This window comes from Pygocentrus nattereri, chromosome 6 (genome assembly GCF_015220715.1).
Source record: "Pygocentrus nattereri isolate fPygNat1 chromosome 6, fPygNat1.pri, whole genome shotgun sequence".
Classification (NCBI taxonomy): domain Eukaryota; kingdom Metazoa; phylum Chordata; class Actinopteri; order Characiformes; family Serrasalmidae; genus Pygocentrus; species Pygocentrus nattereri.
Genome location: NC_051216.1, coordinates 26,536,747 through 26,549,034, shown reverse-complemented (window position 1 = coordinate 26,549,034; position 12,288 = coordinate 26,536,747). Strand labels below are relative to the sequence as shown.

General features: G+C 38.7%; 1 protein-coding gene across 2 annotated transcripts in view; it reads left to right on the top strand.

Moving 5' to 3' along the window:
* aff3 (AF4/FMR2 family, member 3) overlaps positions 1-11,898 on the top strand; it is a 33,128-nt gene extending 21,230 nt beyond the window's left edge. The window contains exons 9-19 of one of the 2 annotated variants that reach the window (XM_017704643.2): positions 1,515-3,494; positions 3,579-3,703; positions 4,821-4,950; positions 5,636-5,769; positions 5,884-5,947; positions 7,497-7,633; positions 7,799-7,870; positions 8,130-8,223; positions 9,585-9,634; positions 9,728-9,924; positions 10,904-11,898. In XM_017704643.2, coding sequence (XP_017560132.1) covers positions 1,515-3,494; positions 3,579-3,703; positions 4,821-4,950; positions 5,636-5,769; positions 5,884-5,947; positions 7,497-7,633; positions 7,799-7,870; positions 8,130-8,223; positions 9,585-9,634; positions 9,728-9,924; positions 10,904-11,025 — 3,105 coding nt within the window. In that variant the 3' untranslated portion in view covers positions 11,026-11,898. Of the gene's footprint in view, positions 1-1,499; positions 3,495-3,578; positions 3,704-4,820; positions 4,951-5,635; positions 5,770-5,883; positions 5,948-7,496; positions 7,634-7,798; positions 7,871-8,129; positions 8,224-9,584; positions 9,635-9,727; positions 9,925-10,903 lie in introns of both variants that reach the window. The other variant, XM_017704642.2, reaches the window with a different exon arrangement.
* The last annotated feature ends 390 nt before the right edge of the window (positions 11,899-12,288 follow it).

The following is a 12,288-nucleotide window of genomic DNA, read 5'->3' as shown; positions in this document are numbered from 1 at the left end:
ACTGGTCAGCTAGCAGAGAGAAAGCAGGGAAAAGTAGACTGCCCTCATTCCTATATATGCCTGCAAGTGAGTATTCTCCCATTATCTTCATTTAGTTCAGATGTTAAAATTTGTGTAGGAATGTGTAAAATTTTGAATCATTAATTTAGTAGAGCTTGTGAACAATCAGGTTTAGATTTGGAAAGTTGGCATTTGAAATCTGGTATGATGAATGCTGTTGTATTAGTGTAAAGGCCTTGTTTTGATCTGTTACTTAAAGAGGGTGATGAAAGAGGTGGGTGAGTGATGTTTATGTCATGGTGGATTCCCCAGATTCTCTCTCTCTCTCTCTCTCTCTCTCTCTCTCTCTCTCTCCCTCTCTCTCTCTCTCTCTCTCTCTCTCTCTCTCTCTCTACCACACCAACTGTTTACTCAATTCCCTCTTGTCTCTTTCAGTCTAAATCTTTTCTATTCAAACTCATGTTGCTCTCTTTCAGTCAGCCTCTCTCAAGCCCATGCTGTTTTGTCAATAGTCTCATTTTACTCCACTCACCCACATTATTCCTACGTCTTTTACTCTCAGTGTGGGTCACAAAGATCTAGCCTATATTGTAAAAAAGAAAATAATTTTTACTGTGAAAGTACTATAAAATGTAATGGTCAATACCTGTTTGTTTTTAAAGGTTAAATGTGTGTAAATGAACCATACACTACATTTGAACATGGCTATTGCTAATTTACACAAAAAATGTAAATACACAAATTATCACTTTTATTTCACAAAAATACATTTTAATGGGTGATAGTTATTACTATGTATGTCAGAAAATCTAGTTGAACTAGTGAAACTGATGAATGATAGTAAAATGCAGTATTTCTAAAAAATTACATGACTGTAATTTTACAGCTTTTTACCATTATTGATAAAACATACTTTTACTGTTAACAGATTTTGTTTTCATTTTACAGATATTTTACAGTGTATAACAATTTTGTACTTTTTATCAGTATAAAAGAAAGTTCTTGTTCCAGTTCTTGCTTTGAATTAGCTTCAGGATTGTCTCTAGTGTTTGAGAAGTGTTTAATGTCTTAATAGTCTGTGATGCCATGTTGAACCGTACAATTGAACAATTATGTGGATGTTCCAGTTTTCTCAACCTTTCAAAATTCTCTTTTCTCATGTTTCACATTGTTGCTGCTAAAATAATGGCCATGAACCCGCATCCTAAAAATCTACTTTCCTGCACATTGTAGTTCCTACATCTAACATGCCCTTCCAATCCAGCCAATCAAGGAATTGAAAAATGATTTAGAAAGGGAGATTTTCAGGAGCAGGGGTGGTGACTGCTGAACTAAAACTTTAAGTATCAATTTAAACAATTTGTACTGAAGCATATCACTCCTCTTAAAAGTAGTTGAGTGAATTCAACATATTACATGTAACTACATGTTACAGTATGATAATAAATCATAATATACGCTCTAATCCTAGAATTGCACATTTGTGTTCACTTACTTAGTCTCTCCACTACCAGGACCCATCTTTCACGCACTGGCAGCTGGACAAGTGGCTTGTTCATAGGAACCAACAATCAGTGGATCACGAGCCAGGAGGAGGTCAGAGCTGTAGTGTGACTTATGACTCCGGTCGAGGACCATCTCCAGGACGATATTGGGAGAGAGATTCCAGCCTTGTAGCGAGACGGGACCATAGCCCAAGCCAAAGCCCTGTTCCTAGCCCCAGGTTTGACTACAGCCCCAGGCATAGTCTTCGGTCTAGTCCTGCATATAGCCCTTATCCAAGCCCAGGAAGTAGCCCCGTGCCAAGCCCAGTGCCAAGTGTTTGCCCCAGCCCAGGTGCCAGCCTAAGAGTAAGCCGAACCCCAAGTCCTTTACCCCTCCATCCACCCAAAAGCCCTAGTCCTAGCCTTGTCCCTGCTTCTGCTTCTCCAAGACTCACTTCTTACCCTCAGGTTACTACTCACCACCAGGAAAGCCCCAGACGTCCTACACAACCAACGCTTACCTCCAGTCCTGTGCGTCAGCCTAAAGTCAGGCCATGTGTGCCTCCAAACCAAAACACTGAACGTATTAATGTCTCTCGTCTCAAAGACTCTAGACCGCCTGGTCTGTCACAACATCATTCTAAACACAAAGAGACTCCACACAGGCCCAAAGCCCAGAGCATTGACTCGAGATCCAAATCTAGGTCCAGTCCCATTGGATCAAGTCCTCATCATCAGTCTCAGTCCAGATCCAAACCAAACCTCAGCCCTAAAACAAAACCCAGGCATTTATCTTTCACTAACCCCAGCACTGAAGGAAGCCACAGGCCTGGTGATCCTAAAAGCAAATTTAACCAGAGTTTAAACTCCAAACCAAAGCACAGCCCCACATCCAAATCCAAGCACTTAGCTCCCACTGAATCAAGCAGTGGCTCCGTTCACGGTTCTAGCTCTAGACCTCCACCTCAGCCTGACTTACAGACTTCATCTAGGCCAATTTCAAAGCCTCACTCTAGACTCAGCCCCAGCCCGAAACCCAAACCAAAATCCAGGGAGGTACTGGTGCCCAGCACCAGGCCACCTGAGAAGGAGCAGAAGCCTAAAGAAAGAGAGCAGGAGGGTCACAGCCGCAGGAAGGCACAGAGAGGACCTCCGGTCCAGGCTGCAGAAGTTCAGAAACAGGGGAGGCTGGCGGAGGAGCAGCTGATCAGGCGCCGCTGGGTCCGCAGCTCTGAAGAAGAGGAGGAGGAAGAGGAGAGAAGAAAGAGGAGAGAGGGAGAAGAGAGGGAGAGAAAGAGGAGGAGGAGGAAGGAGCCAAATGCTGAATGGCAGGCAGTACAGCCCAAGCAGAGACCCCACACCAACAGCCAGCATTATCCACAAAGTGAACGCAGCGGACCACAGCGTGAGGAGCAGAGGAGGAAAAAGAGAAGGAGGAGCAGTGAAGAATCCTCCCACGCTGGAGTGATAGACTCCAACCCTTCTCCTCCACTCTCTCCACCCTCTCCCACTCCTGTCATCTGCCCTATAAGGCCATCTCCTTCCTCTTCATCCTCTTCTTCGTCCTCTTCTTCATCATCTTCTTCAGAATCAGACTCGGAGCCCAGTCGGCCCCTGAACGTTGCCAAAGTCCCCGCAGACTCTACATCCAGCCAGCGGCCAGCAGGAAAGCAGAGACATCATGGGAGACCCACAGAGCTGAGGTCTGGAGTAACACGCCCTTCCACTTCAGATGTAACACCTCCAGACGAAGGGCAACAGCGTCGAGGTAAACACAAACTCTACACCCTGGTGCCATTTGGCCGCACCGAGAAGTCTACCGCCGTCTCCCATCGAGGACTGAGGAACCTGGTGGTGAAGATAGACCTCTCACTTCTAGCCAGAGTTCCAAGTGCAAGCGAGGTCTCACAGAGACGATCTTCATTGTCAGCTAAAACTAAAGAAAAGCCTTCCATGAAACATCAGTACCACCAAGAGCAAGAGCCTGGAGATGCAAGGAATAAAAGGAAGGTGAGAACATAAGAATGAAAAAAGGTTTTGCACAGCATTTGCCTCTGCTGGCTCTCTGATGTGTGTGTTTTTGTGTTCAATCAGGCTGAGAATGGAGAGGCTCAAAGAAGCAGTAAGAGAAGCCATTTTCACACAGACAAGCTCCCACCTCCCTTATACTCAGCTGGCAGTGAAAATAAAGAGAGCCACTCCAGCAACAAACAGAATGGGTATGTTTGAACAACAAACCCTCATTTACTATTTTCAGTTCCAGTATTTCTGGAGTGATAGTGAAATAACAAGAAATTAACACTGAACAAAACTCATTTATTGTAAACAAATGTGTACTAAGTGCTAGCTGATAATTGGGATTGAGTTACTGAGAAAGTTGTATAGTATTGTGAAATACGTTATGATAAGTTAATATTCAGAATTCACCATATTTAAAAAATGAAGATAGAAAACTCGAACAAATAATGTGTATAAATAATTACAGGACAGTATTTATCATTTCATTTATTTCTTGATATGTTTTTCCACTTTCAGTATTTTTATTGCATATAAAATAGCAAACATTTTAATACAACAAGTGATTCCAAGCTTTTAAATAGTATCCAATGCTAGTTTATATTTTCCTCATGGATCACATGTATGTTTAATTTGTGGCAGTAAAAGTAAAAGTGTTGTACTGATTATTTGCACTTTATGGTTTATAAACATTGACTGTTTGAACTGTAAATGTGTGGCCTGGATATTTACCTACCATCCCATGTGCCTCAATTTGAAACATTTTTCCATCATTTAGCATTTTCTGTCAGATGCACCTGTGTTTATCAAAATTCCTAGATCATATTAGCTCTGATTTAAAGTGAAGAAGCAAGCAAGCATCAGTCCTTCACAGTTACACATTTCATTTTTTTATAAAAAAAACATCCATTGAATGTTTTTTAGGGAATCAAAAGTGGTTCTTCTGTGGCATCATACAAAGATCCCTTTTAGACACCTTTATTTTTAAGAGTGTTGAACTGTGCTCTCTTTAGAGATTGAGCACCACTGAATACCTTAGGAATGAGTTGAAGTGGCATTTGTGATCCAGAACTAAGCATCCAACATCAGAAACTGACCTCACTTATGAATGCACTCAAAATCTCACAGCAATGAGCCAACATCTAGTGTAAAGCTTTCCTAGAAGAATAGAGCCTGTTATTGCAGCAAAGGGAGGACAAATTCCTTGTCAGTACCCTTCAGAGGAATTGTTGGATAAGCAGGTGTCTACAAACCTTTGGACATTCAATGCACAGTTCTATTATGATGAGCAATTCTTATTCTTGGTTACTTTATATTCAGACATCATGAGGACTATTTTTACACCAAGAGACCACTGTCGCCACTCTCTCCTCCATCTGCTGTGAAGATGCATCATTCAGACCAGCAGCACCCACAGAAAGACAGAGACTCTGCAGTGAAAAAAACACAGGTACACGAAGCACTATAAGCAGTTATGTTGCACACTACCACAGAGGAAACACATAGAAACATCTGTGCACCTGGAAAATAGGACAGAACAGCTTTAGCAGAAACAATAAATGTTATCACAGACAGGCAGAGTAGGCCATACCTCGGTTGCCTCTCACTTTTGGTGTAATAACTACATTCCACTAAAGCTTCATTTCATTAGTTTGAGGTTTTAGGGTTTTACTGACTCCACAGCTGTACATCCTCTGAAGTGGTGTTATGCTCATTTTAGAGGTGTTTCATAGCTCTTGTGGTATTTTAGAATCCATTTAAAAAAAGCATGCAACTACAAGATAACTTGTAATTATGGGTTGGCATTATAACAGTATTGTTATTGTTCTTGCTGTACATTACTTCATATTACACTTATCTAAGTATATCTTGGATTTTGTACTAGAGAACTGAATGGCTACATGTATCATAAATAAGATAGTTATAATACTTCAATATCAATAATAGAGAGACTGTAAACAACTACCAATTTACAGTAGGCTATATTTAGAAAACATTTCATTTAAATTCTTTTTAAAGTGTGGCACTTCAGCTTTGCAGATGCATTTTGGTCCTTCCAACACATATTGCAAAATATTGCGATACAGATCATATGATGTGATTTAATGTTTTATGCTCACCCTCGCCTATAATAGATACAGAGAACTCAACCTAAGATAGAAGCAGAGTGTGCTGGAGCATCAGGAAACACTCAACCTCCTTCTGGGACCTGGGTTCCATCTACCAATCAGCCAGCGTACTACAGAGGAACCGTGCCTTACACTGATGTGTGAGTTATCTGTTAGAGCTTTTGTATTCATGCAAATATCTATATCAGGACCTAGAAAGTGCCTTTCATGTCCCATAAAAGCTCCTTCACAGTCTCCACCCTTTCTAACTTCAGTTCACACCATGCTGAGTACTACATGCACGAGGCGAAAAGACTGAAACACCGAGCAGATGCTATGGTATGTCAGCAGTGCTAACACAGACACTGTGATAACTACACTACTGTTCAAAAGCTTAGGATCACTTAATAATTTAGTTTCTTATTAGGTGCAGTTTTTTTTAAAAATGTATACAACATGAGTTTAAATATTACAAACTATTATGCTATTTCATAATTTAAGAATTTTGTAAACAAGAATTCACAACACTGATTAAGAACAATATACTATAGTAATTTATTTACAGCAATTTTATTAGATCTGATTGTCACTTTGAAATATGACTTTTTTTATTTTCACTTAGTCCTTCTGTAATATCCTATGACACCATTCATCATTCTGTACGCATCTAAAAGTTCTTTATTTTTATTCACAGCTTCCTAGTGTCCCTCTAACAGTTTGAAACTTGTGAAGTTGCATAGGATGAATCTTATTTTATATACTTATCTGCAAACAAATTAGTTTTAAATGATTGAAAACATTCAATCCAAACTTTTGAATGGTAGCATAAACATTTATTGCTGTTGGAGGGCTCTATATAGCACCAAAAAACTATTTTTACAGGCTTTGACAGCTGTATAGTTCTATATACAGTACTGTGCAAAAATTTTAGGCATCTAAGCAAATTTTTAAACAATTTACCTCAGCAGTGAGTGTATCACAATATACATTAGAATAAAGTTGTATTCATAATTCAGATAAACATAAAAACAATAAAAAGTAATAGGAATTTCTTGGATCCATATTTTTCTTTGATTCCTTCACAGCACCTCACCACCACAGAGACTTGTTAATATCATCAATTACATCATGAGCACAATTTACTGAAGCACTGATTGGTCAAACCAGGAGCTGCTTTTTAACTACATATAATACTGTAATACTGGGATTCCTCGAGCAGAGGTTTGAAAATGGTTAAACATGTATATATATAAAATGTATGTGTGTGTATAAAATCATGATTAATTAATGATCTATAATTTTTGTTTATTCAAATATTAACACTTTTCTCAGTAAATAAACACATACTACACAAATAAATAGATTTTGAAAATGTGTCTTGGGTGTCTAAGACCTTCGCACAGCACTGTAGAACCATCATGCAAAGGGTTCTTTGAGTGTTCATGGTTCCATATAGAACATTTTTCGTTACTAAAGAACTCTTGAAGACCCGTCTTTTTTTAAGAATTTGCTACGGTCGCCTCTGCAAGGTTACGATGATCCGTTGAGTGATACAGACTTTATTGCATCTGTTATTATTTTTGATGGTTATTAAAATATGACGTGTTGTTGTTAGACCTATAATTTTTCATGTGTAATCCCTTTAGGAACCTTTTTTTAAATGACTAAGTAGCACCAAAAAAAGCATTCTAATGTTGTTACAAGTCATAGAACCTTTTCTGGTACTATATAGAACCCCTTTTGCTAAGAAGATAAGTAAGTAATCTAAAGAGAATGTTTTCCGATTAACCATGTAAATCTACACCACGCTGCTTCTCTGAACAATGCATCTTCATTCCATTCAGAGCTTTTACCTGTGTATGCCCTTGCTTTCCCTACTTGCTCTCAGGTGGATAAACTAGGTAAAGCTGTGAATTATGTGGATGCTGCTCTGTCCTTTATGGAGTGTGGTAAAGCCATGGAGGAAGGACCTCTGGAGGCTAAGTCCCCTTATACCATGTATGCAGAAACTGTGGAGCTGATAAGGTGCTTATGTGTACTTTCTCTTTCATTGTGCTCCTATATCCCCCTATCTTTATCTTTTTTCCCTCTTCTTCTGTTTCTTTTAAACCCATTTCCCCCAACACACACACACATACAGTACAGGCACTAATCTCTTGCTGATACAGGCCTATTCTGTGTTATTGACAGATATGCCATGAGGCTAAAGAGTCACACAGGCCCTGGAGCCAGGCAGGAGGACCAGCAGCTTGCTGTGCTTTGGTAAATATCACCCTGTAACCATATGACTGTACTTAGCTGAATATTCATTAGAAAACCTTTTTGATCCTAGTAGTTCAGTACAACAGCGCCATCTATCTGTGAAATGTGTTCAGTCTTAGGATCCAGTGATGTGCTGTCTTCCCTTTGGATGCAACATCTTAACTTGTGAATAAATGAAAGACTGGTGAATGCAGGCACAACGTCTGCACTCTAGACATGTTAAAAAAGCAATGAATGTCTTTATGTGTCTGCACTTTAGTTTCCGTTGTCTTGCTCTTCTGTACTGGCAAATGTTCAGACTGAAAAAAGACCATGCTCTGAAATACTCCAAAGCCCTCCTGGACTACTTCAAGGTATGTCCTTACATCTGGAAACATTCAAAGCTAGAAGAAACATTTATGAAATATAACACATAAAGCTGTCACAATTGCTTGATAAAAATCGATTACTAAATGTTTTAGGAAATCACTGATTAAAATGTATCTTCTCTAATCACAGTGGCAATGATTTGTTGCCAATTTACATGTTTATAACTCATATTGTCACTGTTGGAGCAAAGGTATTTTGAAAATGATAACTTTAAAGGAGAAGGAAAAACATTATTAACATGTATTGGAAGTTAATGTAACCAAATTTTTTTTTCTGTTTTTTTTTTTTTATTTTGGACCATTTTAATTGGTCCGTTCATCATGAAACAAGGTTTATGCACAGCAGCGATAACAATTTACAGGAGTGGTTTGGCAAACAATTTAATTTACATTTTTTGCTTACCCCAGATTTAATCAGCTGAGACGCATTTGGTGTCCAAATTTAGCTTCTTTAGTTTTCAACTGGAGGATTCTACTGTGCCACATACTGTCTTCATTAAGGTCATTAAGACTTGTCAATGTGGTTTAGGACAATTATGGCTTACTTTGAGCTATAAAAATAAATACAATTATATATTATAATATTATATTTTAGCCAAACGCTGTTTGCAGCCACTTTCAACAACACGTGTTGTATAAAGTGGTTGTCCATTGTGTTCAGCTACACAGTGAAGTTTTGTTCATTTTTATAGCTCACGGGAAGCCATACTGAAGACTTGTATGTGGTTTGAGTGGGTTGAGAGAAGTTTTGATCATATATTTTACGTAAAAGATGTGGGTGAGTATTTATTTCTAGTGCTGTTTAGCAACATTAGCCTTGTACCTCCAGTGCTAAGCCAAAGAAACACAATTTGGACACCAAATATGCCTTGGCTGATAGACTAAATCAGCGTAAGTGGAAAATTGTATAAATTGAATTTCTTTGCCGTTTCTTAAAGTTAATCTCTCACGGTGTGAAACAGAGCATAATAGACACACTCATTTATACCAGTCTGAAGTATAGTCTCTTAGTGTCTATATATGTTTAATGCAGTCTTTTTAAAAGCGTCCTTGTTTAGCCTTTTCCTGTAATATATTTCAGATTGTTTGAAATGCTACACATGATTTGTTACTGTTCAGTTAAGTCCATTTAATTGTTCACCCTTTTTAAACCTTAGCTACTCAATTAATCACAAAAATGATAAACAGTAATGACAGCCTTGCTTTATGAAAGTTGGGGAAGTGTCACTGAATATGTGATATTTGCGATATTTGTTTGAATTTGCTTTTCTACCATGATGATTGAAAACACAGAAGCCCACTATTCTGCTTACATTTTATTTTTATTTGCTTGTATGTTCTTGCAGAGTTCCCCAAAAGTGCCTCACACAGCTCCTTCCTGGAACGATACCACAAAGTAAAAGCTTAATTATATTCAGACACTGAATAAGTGCTTGTATAAAAGATGATGCTGATGCTAAAGGCACTGTGTACGTGTGTGTTTCTCTAGGGGAAATGTACCTCCTACTTGCATATCCCCTGTTGGTTTAACAGGGTCCCAACTTGGCAGCTCTCCCACCTCCCCTTTTATTAATATTCCCAACCGCATCCACCAGATGGCAGCAAACCACCTCAATATCACCAACAGTGTGCTGTACAGTTATGAGTACTGGGATTTGGCTGACTCCTTGGCCAAGGAAAACAAAGGTCAGTAAAACCGCAGTGAGGACACCAACCCTGTGTTCTTCAACAAACATCAAACACACTAGGTTGGTGTGATGTTTTCCTCTCATTCACATTGTTCTTCACTGTTCTCTGCTTTCAAACTGTTCTAAAATGTTCTCTCACTTTCCCTGTTCTTTAATGTTCCTCTCTTTTCTTACTGTTCTAGAATGTTTTTTTTTCATATGTACTATGTTCTTGAACATTCTCTTCCTGTCACACTGTTATAAAATGTACTCCCTATTCAGTATTCTGGAATGTTCTGCTCTTGTCACAATGTTCTAGAATGTTCTTGCCACATACACTCTGTTCTCAAATGTTCTCTTTCTTTCAAACTGTTCTAGAGTGTTTTCTGTCTTTCTCACCATTCTAAAATGCTCTTCCCATTTAGATGTTCTGGAATGTTTTACCATGTACATGCTGTTCTAGATTGTTCTCCCCACATGCTTTCTGTTCTATAATGTTCTCCACATTCCTACTGTTCTAGAGTGTTTTCCCTGCATTCACAACATTCTACAATGTCCTCCCCATTCCCACTGTTCGAGAGGGTTCTACATGCATTCACATTCACACTCTATAATTAAATTCACACTGTTTCAGTATGTTCTCTCCGTTCACACTGTTCTGAAATGTTTTCCCTTTCACTCTTGTTCGTTTGGCTTGTCAGCTCTTATTCTGAAGTACTAGAAAGCTAAGTGCCAGCATCAGAATGCCATTGATTGTTGGCCAACATTGGACCAGTGTATCATAGCCTTGTGTGTTTGGTTCTTAATTCCTGGCCTCTTGTGTGCCACCTTTGTTCACAGAACAGTAAATGCTTGAAAATAAAATAAACTTAGTATTTTCATTAGATGTGTACAACACCACTATACAATGATGCACTTAGTATGCTCAAAGATGTTAAATTTCAACTGAACAATATACATCTCTCTCTCTCTCTCTCTCTCTCTCTCTTTCTATCTAGAGTTCTTTAACTACTTGAACACACTGACTGGACCATTGACTCTACACAGCAGCATGGCCCATATAGTCCAGTACACCAGACAGGGACTGCAGTGGATACGGATCAGTGCCAATTTGTCTTAGGTTTCACGCTCAGCCACTGCCTTGACGTGGTGTTTCAGGATTCTACTGTACTACATGCTGTAACCTGGACATTCCCCTACAATCAGATTTACCAGCCAACGGGAACTCCAAAGTCGTTCAGTTTTCTATGCATCCGGTTTTAGCATTTAGGCTGTCCTTCACCTGGACAAAAGTCACTTGCACAGTATGATAGAATAGTGTTTCATACCTCCAGGTCTGGAAGCCCACAAGCACTGCATAGCTTCATGTTGTCTCTGCTCTGATTCTGCTCAAAAAGGACTTTCTGATTCAGACTTGGATGCAGAGAAAACATAAAACTGTAAAGCAGGTGGACTAAAGGCATGGAGCTAGGAAACACTGTGCCAGAAGACTTCAGAGACTATAGTGGATTTGGTAAAAGAGCTGCTGTTCTTGCTAACCTTTCCTTGCCACACATAAGAGGCATTAGGGAACCTTTTCATGTGTACAAGCTCTTTCACATAATCCATAGTTCAAAATTTTCAACCCATAGTTAAAGCAGAAGGCTGAGGAGACGTGTTCTCTGTATTTAAGCAGTAAGACAGTAAGGATGTCTATAATGATTTCACACTGTTTTACTTCTGTACAAAAGTTATTTTGCCAAACATGCCACATTTGTTTTATAAAAGATGATGAATTCTTCCTTTTTATACTTCATATAATTTACATACCATAGTGAAGTGTTTCATTCCAGTAGCTCTCTGACAAATAACACAAATGTGATCAGGACACTTTTAAGTTTTCATATTTTTGTAACTTTTTATCAGTGCATTTATAATGTCTTTTAAGAGTGCTGTAAATGTGGTCAATGTGTCTTTGTAACACTGATTTTTTATAAAGGTTTTTGTGCAACTATGTCTGGTCTGTCATTTTCTTGTGCATGCAGTGGTGGTGCTCTTTATATAGCCAGCAATCTGTGCAAGACTTTTCATGAACTTTTCATGACTGTTAACAGATTTAAATAATAATGAGGAGAGTAATGCTATAGACCTAAAGGCAATGCCACTCAGTATGTGTCATTTCACACTGACATTGACATTGGTGACAATGTGTTCTTCATTATCCTTAAAGTAAAAACACCCATTTGGTTCATGTTGACCAGCTGACTTCATTTGTGTGCAGTCAATGGCACTGGTATAAATATAATAGAAATGTAATGCACTGCCAGCTGTAAACAAAAATCTCTGCAGTTTCTTTTAGAGTAACCGTAAATGAATTGTTCAAAAGACAAGGCTTTGAAAGATT